Source organism: Podarcis tiliguerta (assembly GCF_965153285.1).
Source record: "Podarcis tiliguerta genome assembly, chromosome: 17".
NCBI lineage: Eukaryota > Metazoa > Chordata > Lepidosauria > Squamata > Lacertidae > Podarcis > Podarcis tiliguerta.
This window is the reverse complement of record NC_139550.1, coordinates 32,620,483-32,647,738: the sequence shown is the minus strand read 5'-3', so window position 1 is coordinate 32,647,738 and position 27,256 is coordinate 32,620,483. Positions and strand designations below refer to the sequence as shown.

At 45.6% G+C, this 27,256-nt stretch overlaps 1 protein-coding gene across 1 annotated transcript in view; it reads right to left on the bottom strand.

Annotated features, from left to right (window-relative positions):
- LOC310667327 (A.superbus venom factor 1-like) overlaps positions 1–27,256 on the bottom strand; it is a 63,219-nt gene that overhangs the window by 4,461 nt on the left and 31,502 nt on the right. The window contains exons 22-39 of the mRNA XM_083419298.1: positions 26,412–26,624; positions 24,030–24,096; positions 22,396–22,482; positions 21,357–21,560; positions 20,104–20,179; positions 18,218–18,380; positions 17,626–17,721; positions 14,965–15,115; positions 14,457–14,620; positions 12,711–12,869; positions 12,373–12,523; positions 10,759–10,813; positions 8,696–8,783; positions 7,578–7,667; positions 6,540–6,645; positions 4,452–4,541; positions 2,194–2,280; positions 661–744 (exon numbers count right to left, since the gene is read on the bottom strand). Of these exons, the coding sequence (XP_083275424.1) occupies positions 661–744; positions 2,194–2,280; positions 4,452–4,541; positions 6,540–6,645; positions 7,578–7,667; positions 8,696–8,783; positions 10,759–10,813; positions 12,373–12,523; positions 12,711–12,869; positions 14,457–14,620; positions 14,965–15,115; positions 17,626–17,721; positions 18,218–18,380; positions 20,104–20,179; positions 21,357–21,560; positions 22,396–22,482; positions 24,030–24,096; positions 26,412–26,624 (2,131 nt within the window). The remainder of the gene's footprint in view (positions 1–660; positions 745–2,193; positions 2,281–4,451; positions 4,542–6,539; positions 6,646–7,577; positions 7,668–8,695; positions 8,784–10,758; positions 10,814–12,372; positions 12,524–12,710; positions 12,870–14,456; positions 14,621–14,964; positions 15,116–17,625; positions 17,722–18,217; positions 18,381–20,103; positions 20,180–21,356; positions 21,561–22,395; positions 22,483–24,029; positions 24,097–26,411; positions 26,625–27,256) is intronic.

Below are 27,256 nucleotides of genomic sequence, written 5' to 3'. Positions count from 1 at the left end.
ACGTATGCCTAGGTTTATTTTCTGGACTGGACCTCTTTGCATCCTCAGCCTTTCATCCAGTAACAGACATAAACAGAAACACATTTCCATCAACATTTGCTCCTAGGTGAATCAAGGTGAGCATTACTAAAAAGTGTGGTATTCATTTAATATAAAGAATAGTTGTTAGTAAGTTAGGCCCATGGTTTTCAGAGTTTCTAGCTATCAAAAACCCTTTCCTCGTGGTTTGCATGATGCAGAATGCGTACATTCTGAAACAACCTCTGGTGGGAAGAAAAGACAAGCAGTGATGGGGAAGTGGGCACAGTTCAATGGTAGAGCACTTGCTTTGAATGCAGAAGATACCTAGTCCAATCTAGGTAGATCTGGGAGAGACACTCCCCCACCTAAAACCCGGCAGAGGTGCTGCCAGTCAGTGTCGACAATATTGAACTAGATGGGCCAATGGTCTCATTGGCTACTAGAAGTTTCCTTTGTTCCTACTGCTGGGCATGGCATCTTTCAGGGAAGCTTCTGAGGAGACCCAGGGTTGCCTGTCGGACTGACTGAAAATCAATGGCCTAGAGACTTAATGTGAGATTTTTAATCAATACTTATTTGAAGTAAATGTTGCTACTTTTGGATCCACGGCAAGTTTCCCTTCAGGATGCAAATTCTTACCTGATTTAATGATTTCCAGAACTTCCATGATATAGTTGTTATAATCGCCTTCCTCTTCTATTAGAATCAGCTTGGTCTTGTACACTTAAAAACGAAGACAGAGAAAGATTTTAATTAAGATGGCTGCATGTTTTCCTCATATATGCCTTAACATAGCTAGTGAACTTGCATGATTCTGCATAATTTGTATGATTCCCCACCAAAAAAACCCTTAACTCCAATTAATAATGTTTGTTTGTTTGTTTGTTTATTATATCCCGCTCATCTGGCTGGGATTCCCAAACCACTCTGGGCGGCTCCCAGCAGAATATTAAAAACACGATAAAACATCCAACATTAAAAAAATCCCTAAACAGGGCTGCCTTCAGATGTCTTCTAAAAGTCAGATAGTTGTTTATTTCCTTGACATCTGATGGGAGAGCATTCCACAGGGCGGACGCCACCACCAAGAAGGCCTCCTGCCTGGTTTCCTGTAACCTCACTTCTTGCAGGGAGGGAACCTCCAGAAGGCCTTCGGCGCTGGACCTCAGTGTCCGGGCTGAACAATGGGGGTGGAGATGCTTCTTCAGGTATACTGGGCTGAGGCCACTTAGGGCTTTAAAGGTCACTATGAATTCTGCTCAGATACATACTGGGATAATCTGACAATCACTGATTGCATTTTGACACCAGTAAATCCAGAGCCTCCTCAAATATCCAGGTCCAGTTCTTGTTGTTGCTTAGTTGTTTAGTCGTGTCCGACTCTTCGTGACCCCATGGACCAGAGCACGCCAGGCACTCCTGTCTTCCACTGCCTCCCGCAGTTTGGTCATACTCATGTTTGTAGCTTCGAGAACACTGTCCAACCATCTCGTCCTCTGTCATCCCCTTCTCCTTGTGCCCTCAATCTTTCCCAACTTCAGGGTCTTTTCCAGGGAGTCTTCTCTTCTCATGAGACTTGCCCCTCAGTTCCCTCTACAGCACGTGCAAAAACCATCTTCTTGACTACTCTCTCTACTCTGACTACATTGCCTACTCTGAAGTAATCCCACTGAGTTCAGTAGGTTTTACTCCCAGGTAAGTGGGTACAGATTTGAAGGAGAAATTCTTGAATTTAATCTTCTCCCTTTGCTGCCCAACTCTATACATGGCTACACAGAAGTAATCCCTATTGAGTTCACCAAGACTAAGACTCTTACAAGTGGGTATAGGATTTGAATTTCCTTATAGTCTTTAAAAATCTTAAATAAATAATAGGATATGATGCAGTCATAATTTCAGCACCCTTAAAGCCCACATGCTTCAATAAGAAAAACAGGTATGCTTTTAATTCTTCAACTGAAACCTGTGAGGACTTTGAAGCAGAAGGGGCTGACCTCCAGACCTCCTGAACTACAACTCCCATCATTCCTGAACCATACAGGCTCATGGGAGTGATAGCTCAGCCACTTCCTTAGCCACATCACTGCACAATGTCCAGGGTTGACCAGATGCAGCTGCTATTAACATCAAAGCACAGCCATTGCCTCATCTAGCAGAGTAAACTTTAGTTACCATAATCCACTCCTGGCTTGCAGGCTTCTGCAATTCGTAGCTGCAGATCCACAGGTTTCGTTGCCGTGTTGTAAATGGTGCAAGTTTCTTTGGGAGAAAGGCAGAGAGAAAAAATGAATGAAGAGATGGAAGATCTCCCTAGAAGGCCCCGATTGTTTCTGGGAGTATTATTAAACCGATGTGATAATTGCGGCTGCCGGGTTTTCAAATTAGGGCTGAGCTCCAGCAGCAGCCCTAGCAATTATTCACCATTGCCATAATCTTTGCATAGTCATGAGTCTACCTCAGGAGGTTTTAAGACACTGCAGAGAGAATTCAGTGAGGAGACATCACCTCTTTGATTGCAAATGGTGGCTCTGCTCACCTACCCACCAACCCCGTTTCCAGTGCCACGAATGCCAGATTTAACTATAAGCGAAACAAGCTATAGCTTAGGGCCCCAATTCTTGGGGACCCCCCCCCAAAAAAATAAAGGAAAAAAGAACTGGATGTACATTTCCAAAATATAAGATAAAAAACAAATAAAACAAAACCTACATACAGCAACAGTGTTTTATGTTGTGTAGGCTCCTATGATGTAAGTAATGGGCCCCCAATCATTTTAAGTTAGAGCTTAATAATTATTTCACTATTAATATACTTCTTCTTAATTGTATTTCAGCTCAACAATTGCTTTGATAAAATATGTACTTTGTTTTGTGCAAATGGCTTTAGATACCTATTAGCTCCATAAATGACCATATAGCATATATTCAACACAAAAAGCAGCGACAATTTGTTGTTGACAAAGGACAGCTGGACATATAAAGGGCCCCATTACCTTCAGTAGCTTAGGGCCACATCAAACCTAAATCCGGCCCTGAGTCCAAACCTAAACCCTACCTCACCCACCTCTCCCTGCAGTGGCAGACTTCGGGCTCCCAAATTTCAGCGAAGCCCTGTGCACCACTAAAATCTGGAACCCCCTGCTTGCCGTACCCCATACTATAGCATTGTTTTGGCGCCCCCTGCAGTGCGGCGGACGGTGCAACCACAATGGTCACATCACTCTAAAACCGCCTCTGCTTACCCAAACATCCCTTCATGGCTCATAAAGGTAAAGGTAAAGGTAAAGGTACCTTCCCGCTAGTAAGCGGTCCCTATTTATCTACTTGCACCCAGGGATGCTTTCGAACTGCTAGGTTGGCAGGCGCTGGGACCGAACAGCGGGAGCGCACCCTGCCGCGGGGATTCGAACCGCCGACCTTTCGATCGGCAAGCCCTAGGCGCTGAGGCTTTAACCCACAGCGCCACCCGCGTCCCTTTCATGGCTCATAGCTTGCCCCAAACTGTTTCCCCTCCTTCCTCAGCCCTGTCCAAGTGTATCCCTCATCCTTCACAGCTCATCCTACCTTTTAAAGGTGGGCATGCGCTTCTGAGAGCGGTTTTCTGAAACACCAGCCCTCCTCCATCAAACCTTGGCACAGTCACATTTTACAGGCTGCGGTAGGTGTTTCTCGCCTGAGTCACCAGCCACCCATGCTTCCCACTCGCCTGACTGCCATCATACTGGAGTTGGAGCAGCTGCCTGTCTTCATCCACTCAAACTGCACCCTGATGACAGCCCTACAATTTTATGTATATATATATAACTGTGAGGCTAGTGACGTCTTTGCCTGTTAAAAAGAATTTTCAGCTTTGAAATATCCCTCTTTTACATTTATCAAACGAAAGTTTAAAATGGAACTATTTGACACCTTCTTGCCACTGAAATGAAATTATTGGGAGGGTTGTCATATTTAGGAGATGGTATGTAGAGACTTGAAGTTAATTATAACTTCAAGTAAAAAAGAATATATTCAATATTATTGTGGCATTTGACTGTATTTTAGATTATTGTTTGTGTGCATTACCTGTTAGTATTATAAATATACTATACACTGAAATATATATTTGGTACATGTATAAGAAAGGAACCCGCCACTCCCTCGAGCTGAAAAATTTGCTATTTTTCATCAGATAATATAAAGTGGTAGAGCTCAAACCAAGTCCAAACCCATCAGTAGAGATTTTACCAAACCTTGTAAAGACCTGATTCTTTTAATAGCAACCCCATCCCTCGCTATGCCACCTTAGATAATAGATACACCCTAGATTAATTCCTGTAATTCACAAATGTCGACAGGACCTTTGTTTCCATGCTGACCAACCTTCCCCGCATCCCCAGAGCTGTGTTTGGGTGACTGGAAGCAGCATCTCTGCTTCGCCCCCTGCCTTACCTTCTGCACACCGGCAAACATCACCATGGCATATCTTATCGAGCAGGCCGCTCCCTTTGGAGGGATGGTAGAACTTGGTGCATTGCTCATCTGAAAGGAGGAATGAAAAGAGGTCCTTACTTCCACACTGACATGCCTGTGTGGCTCACCAATTTGATTTCCTGATGGGGGGTTGATTCCATAAGATAAGCCTTAGGAAATGCACAGAGCAGGAGTGGGTGACCTGTTTCTCCCAAGTGATACATCACCCTGACTTAATGCATGTTTAGCCTGGAGAGGAGGAGGTTAGGGGGTGATATGATAGCCATGTTCAAAAATATAAAAGGATGTCACATAGAGGAGGGAGAAAGGTTGTTTTCTGCTGCTCCAGAGAAGCGGACACAGAGCAATGGATCCAAACTACAAGAAAGAAGATTCCATCTAAACATTAGGAAGAACTTCCTGACAGTAAGAGCTGTTCGACAGTGGAATTTGCTGCCAAGGAGTGTGGTGGAGTCTCCTTCTTTGGAGGTCTTTAAGCAGAGGCTTGACAACCATATGTCAGGAGTGCTCTGATGGTGTTTCCTGCTTGGCAGGGGGTTGGACTCGATGGCCCTTGTGGTCTATTCCAACTCTATTCCAATTCTATGATTCTATGAAACACATAAAGAGGGTTTCTTTAAAGGGTCACTTGGAAAGGAGAGAGTAGTACCCCAGCATTCCTTTCAAGTTCTGTACTCTATTCTTCAAGCAATGGTCTGAGGCTGGAAGTATATTTTGCTGCACAAATTGACCTATGCACAAATGGTCATGCTCCTCAGTACAGACAGTGCTGCCACGAAGGACCCCGGAGTTCCTGTGCTTAAGCATGGCTAAGGAACCGCAGATATAATTCAGAAGTCACTTGAAAAATGTGGTTTATTGTTCTTTCTGACAATTGCATTACAGGGGAGACTGTGGGCAAATATTCTCAGCAGATGTCGATCTGAGTTTGGAGGAGCCACCAGTGCTCGGTTAAAAGGGCTTGGCAGCCCAGGTCGAGCCTGTCAGTGGCCAGCTCACCCTCCCTGGCACTATAACACTAAAAGAGACCTTAAAGAGAGAGCAGGTATCCCATCAAGCAGGTGAGCTCTTGCGTGGCAAAATACCTTGGGATGGGCCCATCCTGCCCAAGAAGCCACCCAAAACTCCACTCTTGCATGCTGCAGCAAAGCTGATTAGGACAATTACTCACGTTTCTATAGCATTCTGTCTTTCCTATGTGCCCACACACCCTGGGTGGGTTAGTGCTAGAGGAGGAAACCAGGAGCCAAGCCACCCTGGTTTTGTTCACTGCCCTTGGAAGGAAATTACCGTATTTTTCAGTCTATAAGACGCCTCCATGTATAAGACACCCCCTATTTTGGGGGACTCAGATTTAAGAAAATGGCCTCAGCATTATCAGCATATAAGACACCCCTAGTTTTTGACATGATTTATGAGGGGGGGGGAATCCTAGTCTTATACACAGAAAAATACGGTATACATTGGTACCTCTGGTTACGTACTTAATTCATTCTGGAGGTCCGTTCTTAACTTGAAACCGTTCTTAACCTGAGGTACCACTTTAGCTAATGGGGCCTCCCGCTGCTGCTGCACCGCCACCGTGCAATTTCTGTTCTCATCCTAAGGTAAAATTCTTAACCCGAGAGACTACTTCTAGGTTAGGAGAGTCTGTAACCCGAAGTGTTTGTAACCTGAGGTACTACTGCATCTGGCTGCTTAGAGCAGGGGTGTCTTAGGGCTGGATGTTGCTGAGCTAAGTGCTGCTTGTGGGTCTCTGCTCTCTTGTCATTACCATTTTTTATGTGATATATTGCTCAGTTCTGGATTCATAAAATGGGGCCAAAAAGACTTTCAGAAAAGTTATGTGCATGCTATTTGGTCAATACACCTATTTAGCTGGATCCAAGGGGAGAGTTGTATGTAATGTTAAGAGAATCCAGCTTGTATTTTATGTCCTCAAGTTCACCACAGCCCAAAGTCCAAGTTTTACACAAAGCTGTAGGGATCAGGCCCTAAGTTACACAACTGAGGGCAGCTTTCAACTTATGCTGAGGTTGCCATTACCTAGATTATAATAGCTGTACACCTTGACAGATCCAGGCTGAATGAGACCAGCTTCAAAATACTTGTAAGCTTTAAATTGAAAACATTCATCTTCTTCATGAGAAACCTAGGATGGGAAGAGAAAAGAAAGAACAAGTCTTTGGGTGCCAGTCTTCCACCAGAGAAGAAAATCCATACAAGCTCTATACATTCATGATTTCTAAACCCTAAGACTGTGCACCTAAACTGAACCTGAAAGCGCTCCTATAATTTTAAGAGTTGTGTGTAGAAAAGAAAAAAAACTACCAACTGTAGCTTCCTCCTACACTACACAGGTCTAAGATAGGAAAAGCCACATAGTGAAATTCTAAGTCCTAGGTAAAGGTAAAGGGACCCCTGACCGTTAGGTCCAGTCGCGGACGACTCTGAGGTTGCGGCGCTCATCTCGCTTTATTGGCTGAGGGAGCCAGCATACAGCTTCCAGGTCATGTGGCCAGAATGACTAAGCCACTTCTGGCGAACCAGAGAAGCACATGGAAACACAGTCTACCTTCCCGCCGGAGCGGTACCTATTTATCTACTTGCACTTTGACGTGCTTTTGAACTGCTAGGTTGGCAGGAGCTGGGACCGAGCAACGGGAGCTTACCCTGTCGTGGGGATTCAAACCGCCGACCTTCCAATCAGCAAGCCCTAGGTTCAGTGGTTTAGACCACAGTGCCACCCGTGTCTAAGTCCTAAGCTATTCTTAAAAGATACACAATGGCTGGGAAGACCTGTGTTTAAGGCTTGCCTGAACCAGGAAGCATTCCAAAGCAAATAATTTACCTCATGATTCAAAATACAGAATGATAACACCTTCTCAAATTACACGGGGACTAGAGTGTATGCCAATGAAGACAAAATGCTTCTTGTGCCAGCTCAAGAAAATACAAAAAAATCCTGTAAAATGTATACGCATAACCCACCCTCTAACTCACAGATGCACACCAGTGCTAGTCTAGCTACGGTTACACTTAGTTATGCCAGTTATTCCCAGAACCTCTCCAGCAAGTATATACCTTGTCCAGATAGATGATGAGGTTCCCTTTTGCAGACATGGCGTCGTTGATGTCAAACTTGGAAATGTATCTGTCGACTCCCTCAGAGAGCTGAACACAGAATGAGAACAATTGAATCATTGGCACCAAGGGTTGGAGTTAACCCACGCATGCAACCCCTCAGGGGTAGAGCATGTCACCTAGAGGAAATTTGGAGGCTCAATATACCGTAATTTTCTGTCTATTAGACGCATCCATTTATAAGACTCCCCCCTATTTTGGGGGACTCAATTTTAAGAAAATGAGGGGAGATGGCCCAAAGTTGTTGAGCCTCTTCCCCCACGCAGCTGCAGGCAGGAAACACTCCCTAGATCATTTCCTGTGCACAACCACATCAAGGGAAGTTGCGCTCCAGCCAGCCGTTTGGCTGGAGGGCACCTTCCCCCATGCTGCTGCGCGCGGGAAACGATCCAGGGAGCACTTCCCATGCGCAGCGGCATCGGGGGAAGCTGCGCACCGCCAGCCAGTGCCCCCAGATGCTCCACACACACAGCAGCATCTCCCCTCCCCCATGCCACTATCCGTGTATTGGACGACCCCCAGTTTTTTGCCCTTTTTGTGTCAAAAAACCTCATCCAGTACACAGAAAAATATGGTATGTATCTGAGGGATTTCAAGAGAGGTAGGATGAATTTTCATACGGTTAGAGAAATTTCTTAGGGAAATTCCACAGAACCCTCAGTCATTTCTCCCAAGGCAGAAGGAATGTTGAAATTCCTACATGGAACAGACTCCCAGAAGAGGTGGTGGACTCTCCTTCCTTGGGAGTTTTTAAGCAGAGGTTGAATGGCCACCTGTCATGGATGCTTTAGCTGAGATTCCCGCATTGCAGGGGGTTGGACTAGATGGCCCTTGGGTCCCCTCCAACTCTATGATTCTATGATCCTCTGTTGCACCCAGTCTAGTAAGCTGCTGCCTCATAGCAGGAGAACTGGTGGCACATTTATGACAAACCCTAATCCATTCTTCCTGTGGATCTAATTCCAAGTTTTTTTGCTGACCGCAGTGAATTTTCTAGTGCAATATTCTCAAAGAACAACTGAAGCAGTCATCTCCAGCGCCAAGGAAAGCTCACCTACCCTCTTAAGATCTCCAGTGTCGGGTGTAAAGCCAGTAAGCATGGAGACATCAATGATTGACATTGCAGCATCAGCCTTTCCAAGATACCTAGAATGAGGGACAGGGAAAATGACGCCAGAATGGAATTCATTGCCATTAACAATAGCATTAACATCAGAATTAACAAATAACAATTTAAAACAATACGTCAACCAGCATGCTAAAGTTGATTGCAATCGCAGAACAGGCAGCAGAAGTGAAAATATAGCATCGCTGTCCACTTCATCGGGACAAAAAGGTGTGCCTCTCCCTCCCATCTAAATGAAAATAATGCAAAGGCTTGCACCAATATAATATACTAATAAGGGCTGAAATTCCGGAAACATGGAAAGAAGCTTATATAACTTTTATCCCAAAACAGGATTCGGATTTGACTCAAGTTAAGAATTATAGGCCGATTTCATTGTTGAATAATGACTATAAAATATTTGCAAGCATCCTAGCAAGTAGACTGAAAAAGATTTTAAATAAGATGATACACAAAGATCAGGCAGGTTTCCTTCCTGGTAGACAGATGAAAGATAACATAAGAAATATAATTAATATTATGGAGTATCTGAACAACAGGAAGGATAAACAGGCGATGTTGATATTTGTGGATGCAGAAAAGGCCTTTGATAATGTTTCCTGGGAATTTATGTTAGAGAATTTTGAATTAATGGAAATGGGCCAATCTTTCCTAAATGGTGTAAAGTCAATCTATTCGGAACAAAGAGCAAGATTAATTGTTAATAATGTATTGACAGAGAAAATTGCTATAACTAAAGGTATAATGCAATGAAAATAATGCAAAGGCAAGGTGTGCCTGGCAAGGCCATTCTGTGGGCCACTGTATGTGAACCTCACTCCACCAAGCAGGCCTTCTCTGCAGATCTTAACAAACAGGCCGGCCGGCGTGGGAAGAGGTGTTCTTTCTGTTATTTGGGGGGGAAGTCATTGAACATTGTGCTCGTTTTTTACTTTAAAAAAATTTGGACAGCTTCAGAGCCGTCTATCCCATTGGTGTTAGTGGTTCGTTGTGCCAGGGGTGCCCTAGCGAGTGGGGGAGCTGCGCAGCTTTGCCGGCAGCCTCCCCTTTCCCTGCACGCCTGCCAGCTGCGCCCCGCCTACTATATGACTGGCGGGCATGCAGCTTCCTTCCCAAGCCTCCGCAAGAGGAGAGCGATCCCCACAGAGGCTTAGCCTCTGCACCTGCTGAAGACAGCCCTGCTCCTGGTCGTTGTCCTCCTCCTGCTTCCTGGTGAAAGGCGGCGCACAGCCTTCCCAGGCTGCCTTCTCTGGCGCCCTGACGCCGGAGAGCATGTCCGCCGGCACATTTTCCTGCTCAATCACCACCACCACGCTGGGGATCAGGGCAGTGGGGGAGGCAGAGGACATTTTCTACCGCCCCCACCCTTGGTTTGGAGTTGTCGGGGAAGGGGGTGTCGGAGGGATCTTTGCACCACAGTGCCGGATATGCTTAAGACGGCCCTGGACAGCTTGCTTGATGCACAGTGGTTATGTAGGTGTGCAATACAAACGGCAAAACCACAACTGAGCAACCTACCGGGGCTTAAAATCTCGATTGTTTAGCTTTTTCAATAGACTCTCTGGTGTTCAAAATTGGAATCATTCCTTTATCTTGTGTTCCTTTTGCAGGCTGAGGGCTTACCCATGCTTTCCTTTTGCCCCACACTTTCCAGGCACAGGCCAATGCTTCAAAGCTCCGTGTCCAAGTGTTCCCTGGAGCTTTGTGGTTTTGCTCCAATTCAGTGGTAAAAGTGGGTTTTCACGGGGGTGGGGAGAGCACTTAGATATTAAGCTATAAAGTTCAAGCCATGCCTGGAAAGCATGAAGGAAAGGTAACTGCAGATAAGCCCAGAGAGTATGGTGCAGTCAACCACCCTACAAATCCAAATATCTCAAACTCCTGAAACCAGAGGAGCCTTTGGTTGTTAAGCAACAATTTCTGCTTCTCCCAGTTGTTGCTTTGAATGTTCAGTGATGGTGACCCACGTCTATCTTGAAAGCCCCAAATGCTCACCTGGTGCAGATGTTGATCTTGACTGCTCCTTTGGCTCCCTTTTCATGCCCATTAACTTGTAATTGGGGGGGGGGGGAAGCACAAAGAATTAGTCACTTTGTGGAAATTCCTTGCTGTGTGACTCAAAAAAGAGTAACACAGGCTTGATTGTCCAACTAAGATCCATACTTGCCATTGGTGGCCTATCCTACTAATAGGCCCCTTCCCAAAGAATGTCGTGGCCATGACTGGGGATGTGTGGCTCTCCAGATGTTGTTGGACCACAACCCTTCATCCCTGACCACTTGCCATGCTGCCTGCGGCTGATGAGACTTGGAGTCCAACAACCTCTCTGGTCTAAAGCTTGCTTCCAGTATCACAACTGGACTGGGGTCAGGGAATAGGAGGTGGGGCAAATGAGTGCAATGAGGGGAGGGGAAGGAGGGGGCCCATGCATCTTCCTTTACCCACATGTCCCTACTTATTTTAACACCAGACCCACCCATCCCAGACACACAATTAGACAAACATTTCCTGCTGTCACATCTAACTTGGCCCTTGCAATTGCTGTTCAATTTGGACATTTTAACATCTGAAGTCTGCAGTGCTCTCTTCCCTGGAGGTGTTGTGTGATGTTGTTTGGAGGACTTGTTCAAAGTTCATTTTCTGGGATCATTACAGTGAGTGGTATTGAGCAAGCCAAGCAGTGTCTCAGTTCAGACTGGCAGATTATACAGGGCACACTACGATTCATCACTGTCTGAATTTTTTTTTTTTTTTTTTTTTTTGTTCTAGCTAATATTTTAAAAAGATACAACTATTTATAGGATTGTTCTTGGGTAAATCTTGCACTATCCCTCCTTCTGGCATTGTCTCACCTTCCTTTTCCAAGCCCTTTTGCCTTTTTCTTCTCTCTGTATCCTGACCTAGTTTTCAATTTTTTTAATTTTTTTTTTTTTTTTTTGCACAATTCTACCCATATTCACCTGGTTAATTTTATATGAATTTCTTTAAGCAGTAGATAAACAAGCAAGACCACTCTTTGTACAGGTACACCTGGAGTACTGTGCCCAGTTCAGGTCCCGTACTTCAGGGTCCCGTAGTTTAAGAAGGATATTGACAAGCTAGAATGTGTGCAGAGGAGGGAGAACAAGATGATCAGGGGCCTGGACACCATGCCTTATGAGGAATGGTTGAAGGAGCTGGGTATGTTTAGCCTGAAGAAAAGAAGACTGAGGGATGATCTGATAGCCATCTTCAAGTATCTGAAGTGCGGCCACATGGAAGACGAAGCAAGCTTGTTTTCTCCTCCTCCAGAGGGTTTCAAATTACAATAAAGGGAATTCTAAAAATTACGAAAAACTTTCTGATGGTGATAGCTGTTTGACAGCGTAATAGACTACCTTAGAAGGTGATGGATTCTCCTTCATTTGAGGTTTCTAAAGAGAGGTTGGTATCTGTCACAGATTCTTTAGCTGTGATTCCTGCATTCAGTTAAACTGAATGACCCCTGTTGTACCTTCCAACTCTACAATTCTATTATTCTACTGATTTCAGAAAACAACCCCCTAGCCCATCAGTCTTCTGGGAAGCACATGTAGTTCTAGAAAATCTAAGCCCACCACTCAAACTTACACAGTGGGACGTCTTCAACAGAAACCCGCAGAGAAAAATTCTTGCACTGCTCTGCCTCCTCCCGTATCTTTGCATTATATACCGTCACAACAGTCATAGTTGCTTTTCCTGTGCCGGTTGCTTTCACAGTGAAATCTTGATTGAGCTTGGTCTAAAGAAACAAAGAGGGTTAGTACGCTTTTGGATTGTGTTCTCTACTGACTGATGTCATTGTACTGATTATTGTTACTGTTGTTTTCCCCCCTGTTGTAGTACGGCTTGAACTAGAGGTGGGATACAAATAAACATTTAATGTGTATGTGTCTTAGGAGACAATGGAAGTAAATACAATGTTGTACCTCTGTTGACCGGGTAACGAGGGCATTCGCATACTCAATCCTGACAATAAATGGATTTTGACGTTCTGGCAGTTTAATAGAAACATCCAAGTTCAGGTCCTTATGGGTAGGGACGTCGATCTCATACTGGGCAAGAGCTTGGAATACCATGATAGTTGCCTGAAATGGGAGGAAGAAGATGGGAGTTCAGTGAGTTCAGCTTGTGGTGGCCACCTAGACATAGAGGAAATGACAGTTTGCTAATGGAGGTTACCAGGAAACTGGAGCACACTCAGGGACAAATCTGTCAATTTTGGTCTCTCTCAAGTTTCTCAATTCACCAAACTTAAATTCACTTCTTCACATTTCCACAACAACTTATAAGTTGGTGGAAATTTCTCCTAATTTTGTGTGTGTTCTGAAACATTTTTACAAATAGGTTCTCCTAATATAGTGTGCTTTTGTGTATTATTTTTACTATTATATGCATTCCTGTTCACTTTCCCCTAATATATGAATTTCTGTACACAGGGTAGAATTCAATGAAGCTCTAAGTAACTAGGTAAAGGTAAAGGTAAAGGTACCCCTGCCCGTACGGGCCAGTCTTGACAGACTCTAGGGTTGTGCGCCCATCTCACTTAAGAGGCCAGGGGCCAGCGCTGTCCGAAGACACTTCCGGGTCACATGGCCAGCGTGACAAAGCCGCATCTGGCGAGCCAGAGCCGCACACGGAAACGCCGTTTACCTTCCCGCCAGTAAGCGGTCCCTATTTATCTACTTGCACCCGGAGGTGCTTTCGAACTGCTAGGTTGGCAGGCGCTGGGACCGAGCAACGGGAGCGCACCCCGCAGCGGGGATTCGAACCGCCGACCTTTCGATTCGCAAGCCCTAGGCGCTGAGGCTTTTACCCACAGTGCCACCCGCGTCCCTTCTAAGTGACTACACAGAACCATTTGTACTGGTATAATGGGACTCCCCCTCACCTGTTCCCCCTAAACCTGTTCTGTGAGTTCCCCGAATCCTCTAGGAAAGCCCCACTGCACAAACAAACCTTGTTACACACATGCAGCATCTTAGATGAATCCAGGTCATATTGTTTGGCTGGAGAACCAAAATTAATAGGCATGTCTAATTTAGGGCTCCTCCGCACTTTCTTATGTCCTTGTTCCTAGAAAGCATGGGTCTGAGCAATCTTTCCCTTGCCCCAGTCCTTTCCCAGGGGAAAAATGCTCTTTAGTGCTAAATCAGAACAAATAGGCAGGGAATTGTTTTGTATTCTGCAGGTAAAGGTAAAAAGGGAAAGGACCCCTGGACGGTTAAGTCTTTGGGGTATGGCGCTCATCTTGCTTTCAGGCGTTTGTCCACAGACAGCTTTCCGGGTCGTGTGGCCAGCATGACTAAACAGCTTCTGGAGCAACAGGACACCTTGACAAGTGCCAGAGCACACAGAAACACTGTTTACCTTCTCACCGCAGTGGTACCTATTTATCTACTCACACTGCTAGGTTGGCGGGAGCTGGGACAGAGCAATGGGAGCTCACCCCGTTGTGTGGATTCGAACTGCCGACCTTCTGATCAGCAAGCCCAAGAGGCTCAGTGGTTTAGACCACAGCTCCACCCGCGTCCCTTTTATTCTGCAGGTAAAGCATTCTATCATAAGACCAGGCTGAGCACTAAGAACTAGGTGCAAATGCAGGCTACAGTTCAGTGTTTAAGCAGTCCAACTGCTGTTGGCAGTAGCAGAAGGAGAATAAAGCAAACAATCACCTGGGTTTGTCCATATGTCCCTCCATAATATTTCTGCTCTGTCAGCCACTTGACTATGGGACCAACACCATCAAATTTTCTCATTTTCAGCAAGGCCAGCAGAGCATAGGATGTGCCTTCGATGTTGTAGGTGCGAGCATTATATTCCTCCCAGCGATTCTTATCTATATACCAGCAATGAAACAGATCCTCATTAAACAGATCCTGATGGGCGGATGAGCTCAATGTCCTAAGGACCCACCCAATTCCCACCAGTTTCCATTCAGAGATTATCAATGTACTATATAATACATTATAAATTAAAAACTGCCTGTCACTTGCCTGCAAGCCTCCTCACCACCCACCAGCCATTGGCCAAGCTGCTGTGATGCTATGGTATGTTTATGAACAAATTTACAACAGCTATGGAAGAGGATTAAAGGGTCACAGAATTTTGAAAACCAGTGCAGCTCATCTTCAAAACCTGACCATGTTTGTACTTGCATTGAGTGTGCTGCCGCCAACGTACCTCTTGATGCTGCCATGAGTACCTTGTCATCATTAAGCCTTCCTGCCAGGGCTAAAGCATAAGCTGTGAGGGCCACGGTGTAAGGTCTTTCCAATGTCCCATATTGCTTTAATAAATACTCAGAAGCTTTGCTGATGCTGCTCTCTAGAATCTGGATAAAGAGAAGACAAGAGAAGTAGATACATTAGGAGTGTTTGAGGGAGGAAACACATTGTTATGTGCTCCTGCGCTTCTGAGCAGTGAGAAGTTAGCACTACTGAGATCAGTCTCCTTTGGTTTAGAAATATACAAACAATATACAAGCAAAGCATAATGGGAACAAACGGGCACTCCTACGGCAGGCAGCAGATCCTCAGAGACCATCTTATGCAGCCATCTCAGCCATAATCTTCCTCGTTTATAGATTAATACCCCAACTTTCCAATTTCAAAACCGATAGAAATGCCCAAGACAATTTCATAAGCAAAAGCCAATTAAGTCACATTTAAGGTAAAGGTACCCCTGCCCGTACGGGCCAGTCTTGACAGACTCTAGGGTTGTGCGCCCATCTCACTCAAGAGGCCGGGGGCCAGCGCTGTCCGGAGACACTTCCGGGTCACGTGGCCAGCGTGACATCGCTGCTCTGGCGAGCCAGAGCCGCACATGGAAACGCCGTTTACCTTCCCGCTAGTAAGCGGTCCCTATTTATCTACTTGCACCCGAGAGTGCTTTCGAACTGCTAGGTTGGCAGGCGCTGGGACCGAACAATGGGAGCGCACCCCGCCGTGGGGATTCGAACCGCCGACCTCTTGATTGGCAAGCCCTAGGCGCTGAGGCTTTAACCCACAGTGCCACCCGCGTCCCATTTAACCAGTCACATTTAACCAGATGTAAAACACACAAATATCTGCAGGTATCGTAATTGTATGGAGCTTTGGGCTTGAAGAAAGGTGAGGACAAAATGCCTTCTCCTCTCTCACAACCTCATTTGTGGCTGGTGAAATATGGGACGGCCCATGGAGGAGAGAGGAGTGGGGCTTCCACTGCCTCCCAGAGACAGTGTCAGCCCCAGGTAAAGGAGGGGGAGGGGATTAATTTCTGCTTCAAAAGTGGTCATCAATGGAGATAACCATTCTTACCTGGAATGATGCTAAATTCTGAAGGGAAATGAGGAGTTCCATCATTAAAACTAAACCATGTTGCCACCCATCAGTTAGAAACACACATACACATTGAACCTTTTTGGTGATTTTCACCACCACCATCAGCAAGCAGCAGCCTGTGTCACTGTCACTGCAGCTTACCTGGATGGAATTCAGGTAGGGAGGTGACAGGATCTGGGCTGTCACCGGCTCACTGGTGGAAGCACAGGATTGGCTCAAGTGGCATGCCTGAGCAACCTCAACCTCACTGCTGCCCTGCCTAAGCCTATCCAGCTAAACTGCAGTGATACTGGAGTTGGAAAGATGGTTCTACCTCACAATAAAGGTAAAGGTAAAGGAACCCCTGACCATTAGGTCCGGTCATGGCCGACTCTGGGGTTGCGATGCTCATTTCGTTTTATTGCCCGAGGGAGCCTGCGTACAGCTTCCAGGCCATGTGGCCAGAATGACTAAGCCACTTCTGGCGAACCAGAGCAGCGCACAGAAACTCCATTTACCTTCCTGCTGGAGTGGTACCTATTTATCTACTTGCACTTTGACATGCTTTCGAACTGCTAGGTTGGCAGGAGCAGGGACCGAGCAATGGGAGCTCACCCCGTCGTGGGGATTCGAACCACCGACCTTCTGACCGGCAAGCCCTAGGCTCTGGGGTTTAACCCACAGTGCCACCTCACCATATTGGCTGCTTATTGACCACTACATCACTGCAAGTGGTCTCCAATTTCTGCTCTCCTTTCAGCTCCCCATCCCCTAAACTGTGAGCTAGCGCTACATGGGGGGAAAGAGCGATTATGCAACTCACTAAAAGGCACCCAAAGCCTTACTGAAATGAAGGCATGATGCAGCACAGCCGTGCTAGTTTAGTCGCTCCCTTGGGTCCCAAAGGCTTTTAAGGTTATGGTTCTGCTTATGACTAGGTTAACAGGGAGGAAGTAGCAAAAAGTGGACAACGTGAGAAAGAACTGAGAATGTGATTATGTTGTAAAAGAGTATTGGGAAATGATATATAATAATAAATGTTTAAAAGTACCTTTCCAAAAAACCCAGAGTCCTTTGTGTTGGGGATAGTTCAGAGGGAAATTTCCATGTGTCAAAAAAGACTATTTGCGTATGCTACTACTGTGGCCTGTGTTTTGTTAGCCCAAAAATGGAAAACAAGTGAGGTCCCAACGAAAGAAGAATGGCAACTTAAACTGATGGAATACGCGCAGCTTGCAGATTTAATTTATAGATTAAGAGAACAAGAAGAATGTACGTTTAAAGAAGATTGGGAAGTGTTTATTAAATATATGAGTGAAAATTGTGTTGATTTAAAAACGCTGGTAGCATTAAGATAAATTCAACAGTGTAAATCAGTTTTGATGGGTGTAATAATGGATTACCAAATTGGTTTAGTTCATGTGAAATATGCAGGGATGTATGGTATGCAAAATGAACCATGGAAAGAGAAGAAGGGAAGTCATTGCTTTTCAAGGTGACCGTATCTTATAATGTCTCTTGCCACTTCAAGGATACTTACATTGACTTGATCCTTGCAGGTGTCTTTGGACTCCAGCAATGAAATCAGGACGAAAGCAGTTAATGCTGCATCTGGTTCAGCGCCCTTATAACCTCCCTAGAAGGAAGCAGGGGGGGGGGCAAGAACAATTGAATGTGTTTGGTTCACACAAACAGATCTCCCACCAAAAACATAGCTCAGAAGTACAGGCAGTTGTGGGTGGTGTGGAGGCAGTGGAAGCAAGCCTCAACATACCAGAAATTTGACCACCTTAGAAAATTAAGAACCCAACGTATTTTAAAAGATGTCTTCCGCTTTCTCCCATCTTTTGCAGATTGCATATCCCCTGGGAAGCTATTTGCCTTGGTGGTTTGCACAACAATAGCACTGCAGAAAAGTAACACAGCAGCAGCGGTAGGTAGGGGTGTGTCTCACCCCCATGTCCTCTTTGTGAACCCCTCCATAAAGAACCTGGCCTGCAGGAAACTGTCATAGGACAAAAGGCTTGAAGGACCACCTGCCTGCAAGACAGTCTATCAACTGATTCTTCTGAATTAGGAGAAAATACATGAATTTATTATCAGAAAGGACAAGCGGCAGAAAGAAAGCATACCACCATCTCTCCGTGGATCACAGGGGCATCTTCATGAAAAATTCCATCTGGTTTCTGCCTCTCCAGAATTAGCCACTTCACACCTCCACAGACCACCTCGTTGTTAATAGTGTTTACTATTTTGGAAGCCATGACAAAGACCTTTACAACGTACGCTGTTAGCCTGCAAAGAATAAGATGCTTCAGCTCAACCATCTGATCATGAACAGAATAGAACCTTTTAGCACTGTAAAGACTAGCAAATGTATTGTGGCACAAGCTTTTTGTGAATTAGAGTCTACTTCGTCAGATGCAGGCTGTGTAGGTTTAAATACACATGGTATGGGGGGGTATTGTAAGCAGCGAGGCCAAAAGGAAATGAAACGCATAAAATCCAGACTGTAATAACTACATTGCTATTTTAGTTTTAAAAGGGTTGTTGATAACACAGAGATCCAATCTGCTCTAGGAAAATAGGAATAGTTATTTCTTAAAACATTTCTAGACCACCTTCCAGATGACATCTTGACATAATATAGAATGATTTAAAAATAACCATCCAACATTCAAATCACGGCACAGAATGAAATGCAGCTGACCCAGAAAAGAATAAAAATATATAAATATATAATAACATTATGGAATTAAGCAAAGGCCTGGGAGCACAGGTGTGGTTTTAATAGACACTGAAAGGCCGTTCCATTCATGTGAGGGCTTGCCAAAAGTGGTTCCGGAATTAGCAGACCACCACAGAGAGAGCCCTGCCCTTGGTTCCTGTTAACTGAGGTTTCATGGGTGACAGTAAGGAGAGAGATGCCTTCAGGTATCCTAATCCCAAGTTGCTTAGCCCTTTGTAGGTCAAGACCAAAACTCTCAACATGACCCAGAATCTTATTGACAGCCAATGCTAAGAGTAACGTCCATATTGTAAAGTCCATAAAATAAGACTACAGTGGTGCCTCGCAAGACGAAATTAATCCGTTCCGCGAGTCTCTTCGTCTAGCGGTTTTTTCGTCTTGCGAAGCAACCCTATTAGCGGTTTAGCGGCTATTAGCGGCTATTAGAGGCTATTAAAGGCTTAAGGGATTAGCGGATTAGCTGCTAAAAGGCTATTAGCAGCTTAGTGCCTTAGAAAAAGGGGGTGGGGAGCAAAAAAAACCCTCAAGAATCGCAAGACATTTTCGTCTTGCGAAGCAAGCCCATAGAGAAATTCGTCCTGTGAAGCACCTCTGAAAACGGAAAACCCTTTCGTCTAGCGGGTTTTCCGTCTTGCGAGGCATTCGTCTTGCGGGGCACCACTGTATACTTCTGAGTAGCCTAGATGCTGCGTTTTTCACTAGCTGCCGCTCTGGACCAGAATTAAGGGCAGCCCCATACAGAGCGCATTATAGCAGTCCAACCTTCAAGTTACCAATCCTTGAGTCACAGTGGCAAGGCTGTCCCTGCACAAGTACAGATGTAGCTGTTGTGCTAGCTAAAGTTGGTAAAATAATAATAATAATAATTTATGTTTCAATGCATACTGGAATGGGAAGTGAAAATTTGGTAGGTTCACATTAAAATTCAAACTGGACAAATATGTCCCCCACCTCTAGCGTTGGGGCAGAGCTTTGGAACACTGAGTAGCTGGAAATATGGATGCTGTATTAGGTATTTTTGCCTGAAATATCTGATTGTTCCAATGGTAGGGAGCAGCGAGACAAAAAAATGGCACTGCTGGGGGAAAGGGAATTGGCATTTTGGACAAAGCATGCCAAAAGGAGTGAAGAGAAGGAAAAGGTGAAGAGTTAGCTAGCGAGAGCAAGAGAATGAAAATATTAGATGGTCAATAGTATGCAAGGGGGGAAAGCTGTTGCAAAGTCTGCTGGAGATCTGAAAGTATACAGCCATACGAATACTGCCCTTACCAAGTGCTAGCCTTGCGGTCTTTAAAAGCAGCATAGGAGTGGTCTGCTTTCTTGTACACCATCTGCTGGGCGTAACCTAGAAAGAGAGGAGGAGAAACAGAACTCTGTAATGCTGCTCCAGCTGCCTAGAGGGGTCAGCAAACTTTTTCAGCAGGGGGCCGGTCCACTGTCCCTCATACCTTGTGGGGGGCTGGACTATACTTTGAACGAATTCCTATGCCCCACAAATAACCCAGAGATGCATTTTAAATAAAAGGACACATTCTACTCATGTAAAAACACATTCATTCCCAGACCGTCCGCAGGCCGGATTTAGAAGGTGATTGGGCCAGATCCAGCCCCCGGGCCTTAGGTTGCCTACCCATGGTTAGACCTGTTGTGTCCAAACTTTTTTCAAAGAGAGCCAAATTTGATGAAGTGAAGGGCAGAGCAAAGGGCCGACCAAAGTTGTTGACCTTTTTTTTTTAGGATTGCAGTTGTTGAGCTTTTTCATGATTTTACCCCCAAACTTGTTGAGATTTTTTTAGGACTGAAGTTGTTGAGGTTTTTACCCCAGGACAAAAACTACGGGGCCGGATTAAACTGACTTGCGGGCCGGATTAGGCCCCCGAAATGGACTTTGGACATGCCTGGCGTAGACAAATGTATCCAACTGGCACTCACCCTGCACAGAAATAAACTTTGCTCCATCCCCCTTTTACAGTGGTACCTCAGGTTAAGAACTTAATTCATTCTGGAGGTCCATTCTTAACCTGAAACTGTTCTTAACCTGAGGTACCACTTTAGTTAATGGTGCCTCCCACTGCCGCCGTGCCGCCAGTGCACAATTTCTGTTCTTATTCTGAAGCAAAGTCCTTAACCCAAGATACTATTTCAGGGTTAGCAAAGTCTGTAACCTGAAGCGTCTGTAACCTGAAGTGCCTGTAACCCGAGGTACCACTGTATTTAATTGCTGCACTGCCTCATCTGTTCTTCCTTTGCATATGCCTTTTTCCTTGTGTCCTTTTCAGCTTTCCCTTCTGGTCTCTTTGTAGCTTTGGCAGAACACCAGTTGAGGAACAGGGCTGCTTTGCCCCATCAAGATCTTAACAAAGAGCAGAACAGGCACCGCCACTATGAGGCATAGGCAGTTCTGTGGCATTCTTGAGGATTCTGAACTCAGTGTTTCTATGGATGAACAACTCAAGAAGCCATGGACAGACCTTTGCGCAAGCTGGAGGAGGAACAGCTCTGGAGACACCTGACTGTCTTACCTTGCATGATCTGATTGACTGCAACGGAGCGGCGATCCACCCCAAGCTTCTCCCACTGCCCTGTGGTGTCGAGGTAGTGGGTGGCAATAACCGATGGCGTCATGGTGATCATGTTCTGCTCCCCACAGCCAGAGGGCGTTACAATGAGGTGGTTCAGGTTGGTTCCATCAATTGAGTCTTCAATAATCTGAGCCACGGGGTCTCCTGACCACAAAAAGAACAACAGCAGCAAATATGTGAACCCAAGCAGGCAGAAAGCCAGTAGAGACCTTGTAGGGGTTGCAATCTTAGCCTAGTTGGATCCTAAGCACAGCTCTTGCCTCCTTCTTCCAGCTAGTTTTCTTCTCTGTCACCCTTGTCCCTTTGCACCAGGAGCTTGGTACAGTTAGCTTCCAGAACGAGTTCAAGGGCTATTCCCTTGAAAGCCTTTAAACTTTTCTTTCCGAGCACAATTCAAAGTGTTGGTGCTGACCTTTAAAGCCCTAAACGGCCTCGGTCCAGTATACCTCTGAAGGAGCGTCTCCACCCCCATCGTTCTACCCGGACACTGAGGTCCAGCACCGAGGGCCTTCTGGCAGTTCCCTCACTGCGAGAAGCCAAGTTACAGGGAACCAGGCAGAGGGCCTTCTCGGTAGTGGTACCCGCCCTGTGGAACGCCCTCCCACCAGATGTCAAAGAGAACAACAACTACCAGACTTTTAGAAGATATCTGAAGGCAGCCCTGTTTAGGGAAGCTTTTAATATTTGATGTATCACAGTATTTTAATATTCTTTTGGAAGCCGCCCAGAGTGGCTGGGGAAACCCAGCCAGATGGGCGGGTATAAATAATAAATTATTATTATTACTATTATTATTTGTCCACCTGCCACACTCACTGAGATCAGCAGAGGAGGCCCTGCCTGCTGTATGGATCAATTCAGGCACCGAGGGTATTCCTCGTGCCGGTGGGCTGCTCGCAAAGGTAGAGCAGGGTAGGGTTCTGATCATTCTCATTGCTACAAGCCTAGTCTTCTGCATGTTAAAATAACTGGTTCTTGCCTTGGACAGTAATTTTGGTCTCAGGCTCTGTGCCGGGAACGATATCACTTAAATCGTTGGCTGGGACCTTTTGTTCCTGGACTCCATCTGAAGAAAGGGAGGAAAAGAAGGGAAATTACGAGACAGAAACATTACAATCATACCTCTTGTTATGCGTTTCAGGTTGCGTCCTGTGGCGACCCGGAAGTAACGGAATGGGTTACTTCCGGGTTTCGCCGCTCGAGCATGTGCATACACTCAGAATGACGTCACGCGCATGCGCAGACTCAGCGAATCATGACCTGCAGACGCGTGTTGCGTTCTGCTCATGTTGCGAATGGGGCTCCGGAATGGATCCCGTTCGCAACCGGAGGTACCATTGTAGTTGCTTTTGCAGTGGGGAGCCTAATGCATCTGTGGAGGCTACCCATGTGATCAGGAATCCTCACCTTCCCATGTTTCCTCTTATTTTTTCCAATAATTAGATTGATTGATTGATTGATCTGTTTGTGCATGTGCAGTTATTAACACTCAATGGTTCTACAGAGATTGACACCCTCAGAAGAAGAAGAAGAAGAAGAGTTTGGATTTGATATCCCGCCTTTCACTCCCCTTCAGGAGTCTCAAAGCGGCTAACATTCTCCTTTCCCTTCCTCCCCCACAACAAACACTCTGTGAGGTGAGTGGGGCTGAGAGACTTCAGAGAAGTGTGACTGGCCCAAGGTCTCCCAGCAGCTGCATGTGGAGGAGCGGAGATGCGAACCCGGTTCCCCAGATTACAAGACTACCGCTCTTAACCACTACACCACACTGGCTCTCAAAGAGCATTCCTTCACCCAGAGGAATATGGGACCAGATACTGTAACCCTTAGGTTGCTATGACAGAATTCAAGCTTTTTCATTAACAAACAGGAGATATAAGGAATTTTTGGATCTAGAGTCAATTCTGTTTTCTTGTTTTAATAAATTGGACAATTGCCCGTCATAGTAATACTCATTCTGGGTCACACAGAAATAAGTCCCAGGGTGTTCAGTGTGGCTTGTATACTCTTTGGAAAAGTTACTGCTACTAGTTTTGGTTAAAGGTAAAGGGACCCCTGACCATTAGGTCCAGTCATGACCGACTCTGGGGTTGCGGCGCTCATCTCGCTTTACTGGCCAAGGGAGCCGGCGTACAGCTTCCGGTCATGTGGCCAGCATGACTAAGCCGCTTCTGGCGAACCAGAGCAGTGCACGGAAACGCCGTTCACCTTCCCGCCAGAGCAGTACCTATTTATCTACTTGCACTTTGACGTGCTTTCGAACTGCTAGCTTGGCATGAACTAGTTTTGGTTAAGCTATTACAAATATAAGTAGTCTAACTAAAAAGAAACATTTTTTTTTACTTTCATTTTAAAAGTAGTTAGACTACTTGTCTAACTATGTATAAATATTTAAGTTTTTAAAATACATTGGCACTAACTTGAAACTTTAAGAGTTGGGTTAAAATGAAAGTTAAAAAAAAATGTTTAGAAATGTTAATGAATAAAGATTTATTTAAGAAGGGGGAAACAGGGGAGGAAGCAGCAGCAGAAAAATATACAATTTAAGGTAAGTCTAGGATTTCCAAGGATGAAGAAAGAGAAGGAAAAGGGAAGCTGAAGAATGAGTGTTACCGCTATTCCCTCGTATAGCAGGATCCAGCTCAATGACGCTCACAAGTTTTCTCTGCATCCCTTCAGGCTGGGGCAAGAAGAAAGAACAGAACAAGTCTCACTGCAAATATTACTTAACATGGCATCAAAGAGCAATTCAAAAAGGCAGCAGGACAGGGCAAACATATGCATCAGATCTAGCTTCTGTTGCAAATGCAGTATGACTCAGTCACATGTTTGTGCCTGAATATAACACAGGAATAGGTTCAGGTCAGCCCCATAAATCCCCAGTAGCTAAGGCACTGTAGCAATCCTGGGTTGGGGTCCATAGTCCCTCATCCATAGGCAGCACCAACCTGTCCTTAATGGTGCTTTGCCACCACAGCTGGATAGTCACAGATTCCATTCTGTCAACTCTTAGGTCAGCCCTGATGCCCTAGGAAGCCCACCTGTGTCCTAGCAAGCTGACAGAGCCCACCAGGAGAAGAGAGAGCTCTTTTCAGACCCTGAGGTACTTGTGAAAAGCATCCTCCTCTACAGCAGTAATCTAAATTTGGGAAATCCAAATGGCACGCCGTGCAAAACACCCACCCACCCAGCAATTAACAGTGCATTCAGTGCAGCAGAATTTCATCCTGAGCAAACCCCACAGAAAGTCATGGGATCTGCATTGTTTTGCAAACATTTCCCCACCCCTAGCTATTCAAGGGGAGGTTGCAGTTATCATTAAATACCCTGAATAGCTAAAGTTGTTCCCATTTATTTTCTTAATTAAGTTTATATACCACCCCAAAGGCTCAGAGCAAGTAATAACTGCCTTATGTATGCAAAATGCCCAAGTACAGTGCACACATTCTGGGCTTATCCAGGTCTCAAAACGTGCCTTGTAGGTTGCCTGTTCCTGTGTTTTTAGGGTATGAACCATACTCAGTGCTATTCTTCTAGAAAAAGAGGTGCCGGAACTCGCCATGACCACCTCCCTTGTTCTCTTAAAATGGCAATGGTGCCCACCTGAGAGAACTGTGTTTCAGTGAGTTATGGATGATAAAAAAGCTCCACATACAATGTTTACACTTTCCTACTGAAATTTTGGTTTTCCTAGAGCTAAGGCCCGCCGCCGATAGCAGTGCAAAAAGGTTTTCTAAAACAATTACATTCCACTGCGCCATGCAGTGTGCATTTGGCATATCCTAGTTTTCAGATTATATCAGGTTTCAGGGCTTTCATGCCCCCACCTCCTTGTGCCCACCACGATTCTACATAGCGCTTGCCCCATCCCATTTCATTTTTATTGTTGCTACTCTTTATTCCCAGATGGAACTCACTCTCCTCTCTGGGTAGATGTACCTGGAAGGAAGCTCCTTTGCACTTAGCGATGCCTACTTCTGAGCTATACATGGAAACAACGTTTAGTCAAAGTGCAGCAGTAATCAAATTATGCCAGGGAAATATGTGGGGGGAAAGAGAAGCAATGTGTGTTTCTTATTTTTGCTGGAAGCAGTGACAGAACACAGTGTCCCCAGGTTTATGGGCTGATGACAAAGGTTCCATGGGCAGTGAGGTAAGTGTGTTAAATTAGCGGCATGGCACTGAAAAAAGCTAATAACAGAACGTGAGGAAGCACCATTCATATGGAATTACACAGGGCTACAAAGAACAAAAACAGGATTTCTCTCCAAAATATCCAGTTAAACTTAAACTGCCCTAGCCAGCTGTACTTGCTTGGATTAAAAAAGAAAAATGCAGATGTGCCCTCGTGTGGTCAACTGACAGACGACAGGCATTGGAAAATAGGCGCTGGCTTGAATGTACTGCCTAGAACTGAAGAAGCTCATAGGCTCATGCACTATGGTGCAAACCAGAGTTCTACTGAATTTCCATGGTGTTCAGATACTTTTGTAAAGGTGCAAAAAAGTCTGTAATCACCACCTAGGTAAAGGTAAAGGGACCCCTGACCATTAGGTCCAGTCGTGGCCAACTCTGGGGTTGTGGCACTCATCTCGCTTTATTGGCCGAGGGAGCCGGCGTACAGCTTCTGGGTCATGTGGCCAGCATGACTAAGCCGCTTCTGGCGAACCAGAGCAGCACACGGAAACGCTGTTTACCTTCCCGCTGGAGCGGTACCTATTTATCTACTTGCACTTTGACGTGCTTTCGAACTGCTAGGTTGGCAGGAGTATGTTTCCCCAATTATTTTCTCATGTTTAAAGCCATTGTTTCCCATCCTACTGCCCTTCTAAGGTGATCCCTGTTGGCTCAGTCCACAGGCCCATCTAGTCCCAGTAGCCAAACAGATGCATATGAAAGCGTACAAGGAGGACATGAACAGAACAGCACTCTCCCCACTTGTGATTCTCAGCAGCTGGTATTCAGAAGCTCTTTTTCTCTGGACATATGACATACCACAACTTTCAGCTTCTTCTTCACACCATCAGACACAAACTGTCCCCTGACAGCTGCTTTGACCTCGATGTCATGCAGTCCCAGATGCAGCGGAACAACCACAAATGGCACCGCCCTGGAGGACTGGCCTTTAACAGTGACCTGGTGTCGGTATCTTTCCTTGGCAGTGGAGGCGCTGCAGAAGGCTGGGTTGTGTATCAGCTCCACCCGCACCTGAGGAGAAAGAGAAAGGGCGGTGATCCGTTACTAGGTCCATTGCCAAGGCAGTGTTCCCTCTTGGATCGGTTCTGTGTCTTCTTTGCTTTCCCCTTGGTGAACCACATTGTTTTCATTATAGGTTCTTTTGTTGCACCATGAATCACCACGTTTGTAAAAGGTAAAGGTAAAGGACCCCTGGGTGGTTAAGTCCCCTGGGTGGTTATGTCCAGTCAAAGGCAACTATGGGGTTGCGGTGCTCATCTCACTTTCAGGCCAAGGGAGCCGGCCTTTGTCCACAGACAGCTTTCCAGGTTATGTGGCCAGCATGACTAAACCGCTTCTGGCGCAAGGAACACCATGACAGAAGTCAGAGCACACGGAAACACTGTTTACCTTCCCGCTGCAGTGGTGCCTATTTATCTACTCGCACTGGGATGCTTTCAAACTGCTAGTTTGGCAGGATCTGGGACAGAGCAATGAGAGCCCCCGTTATGGGGATTCGAACCACCAACCTTCTGATCGGCAAGCCCAAGAGGCTCCGTGGTTTAGACCACAGCGCCACCCGCATCTGCTCTACCATGTTTGTACCACCACTTCACAACTGGTGCTACAAACACACTCGCCACCAAACTGAATGCTGGATCAGT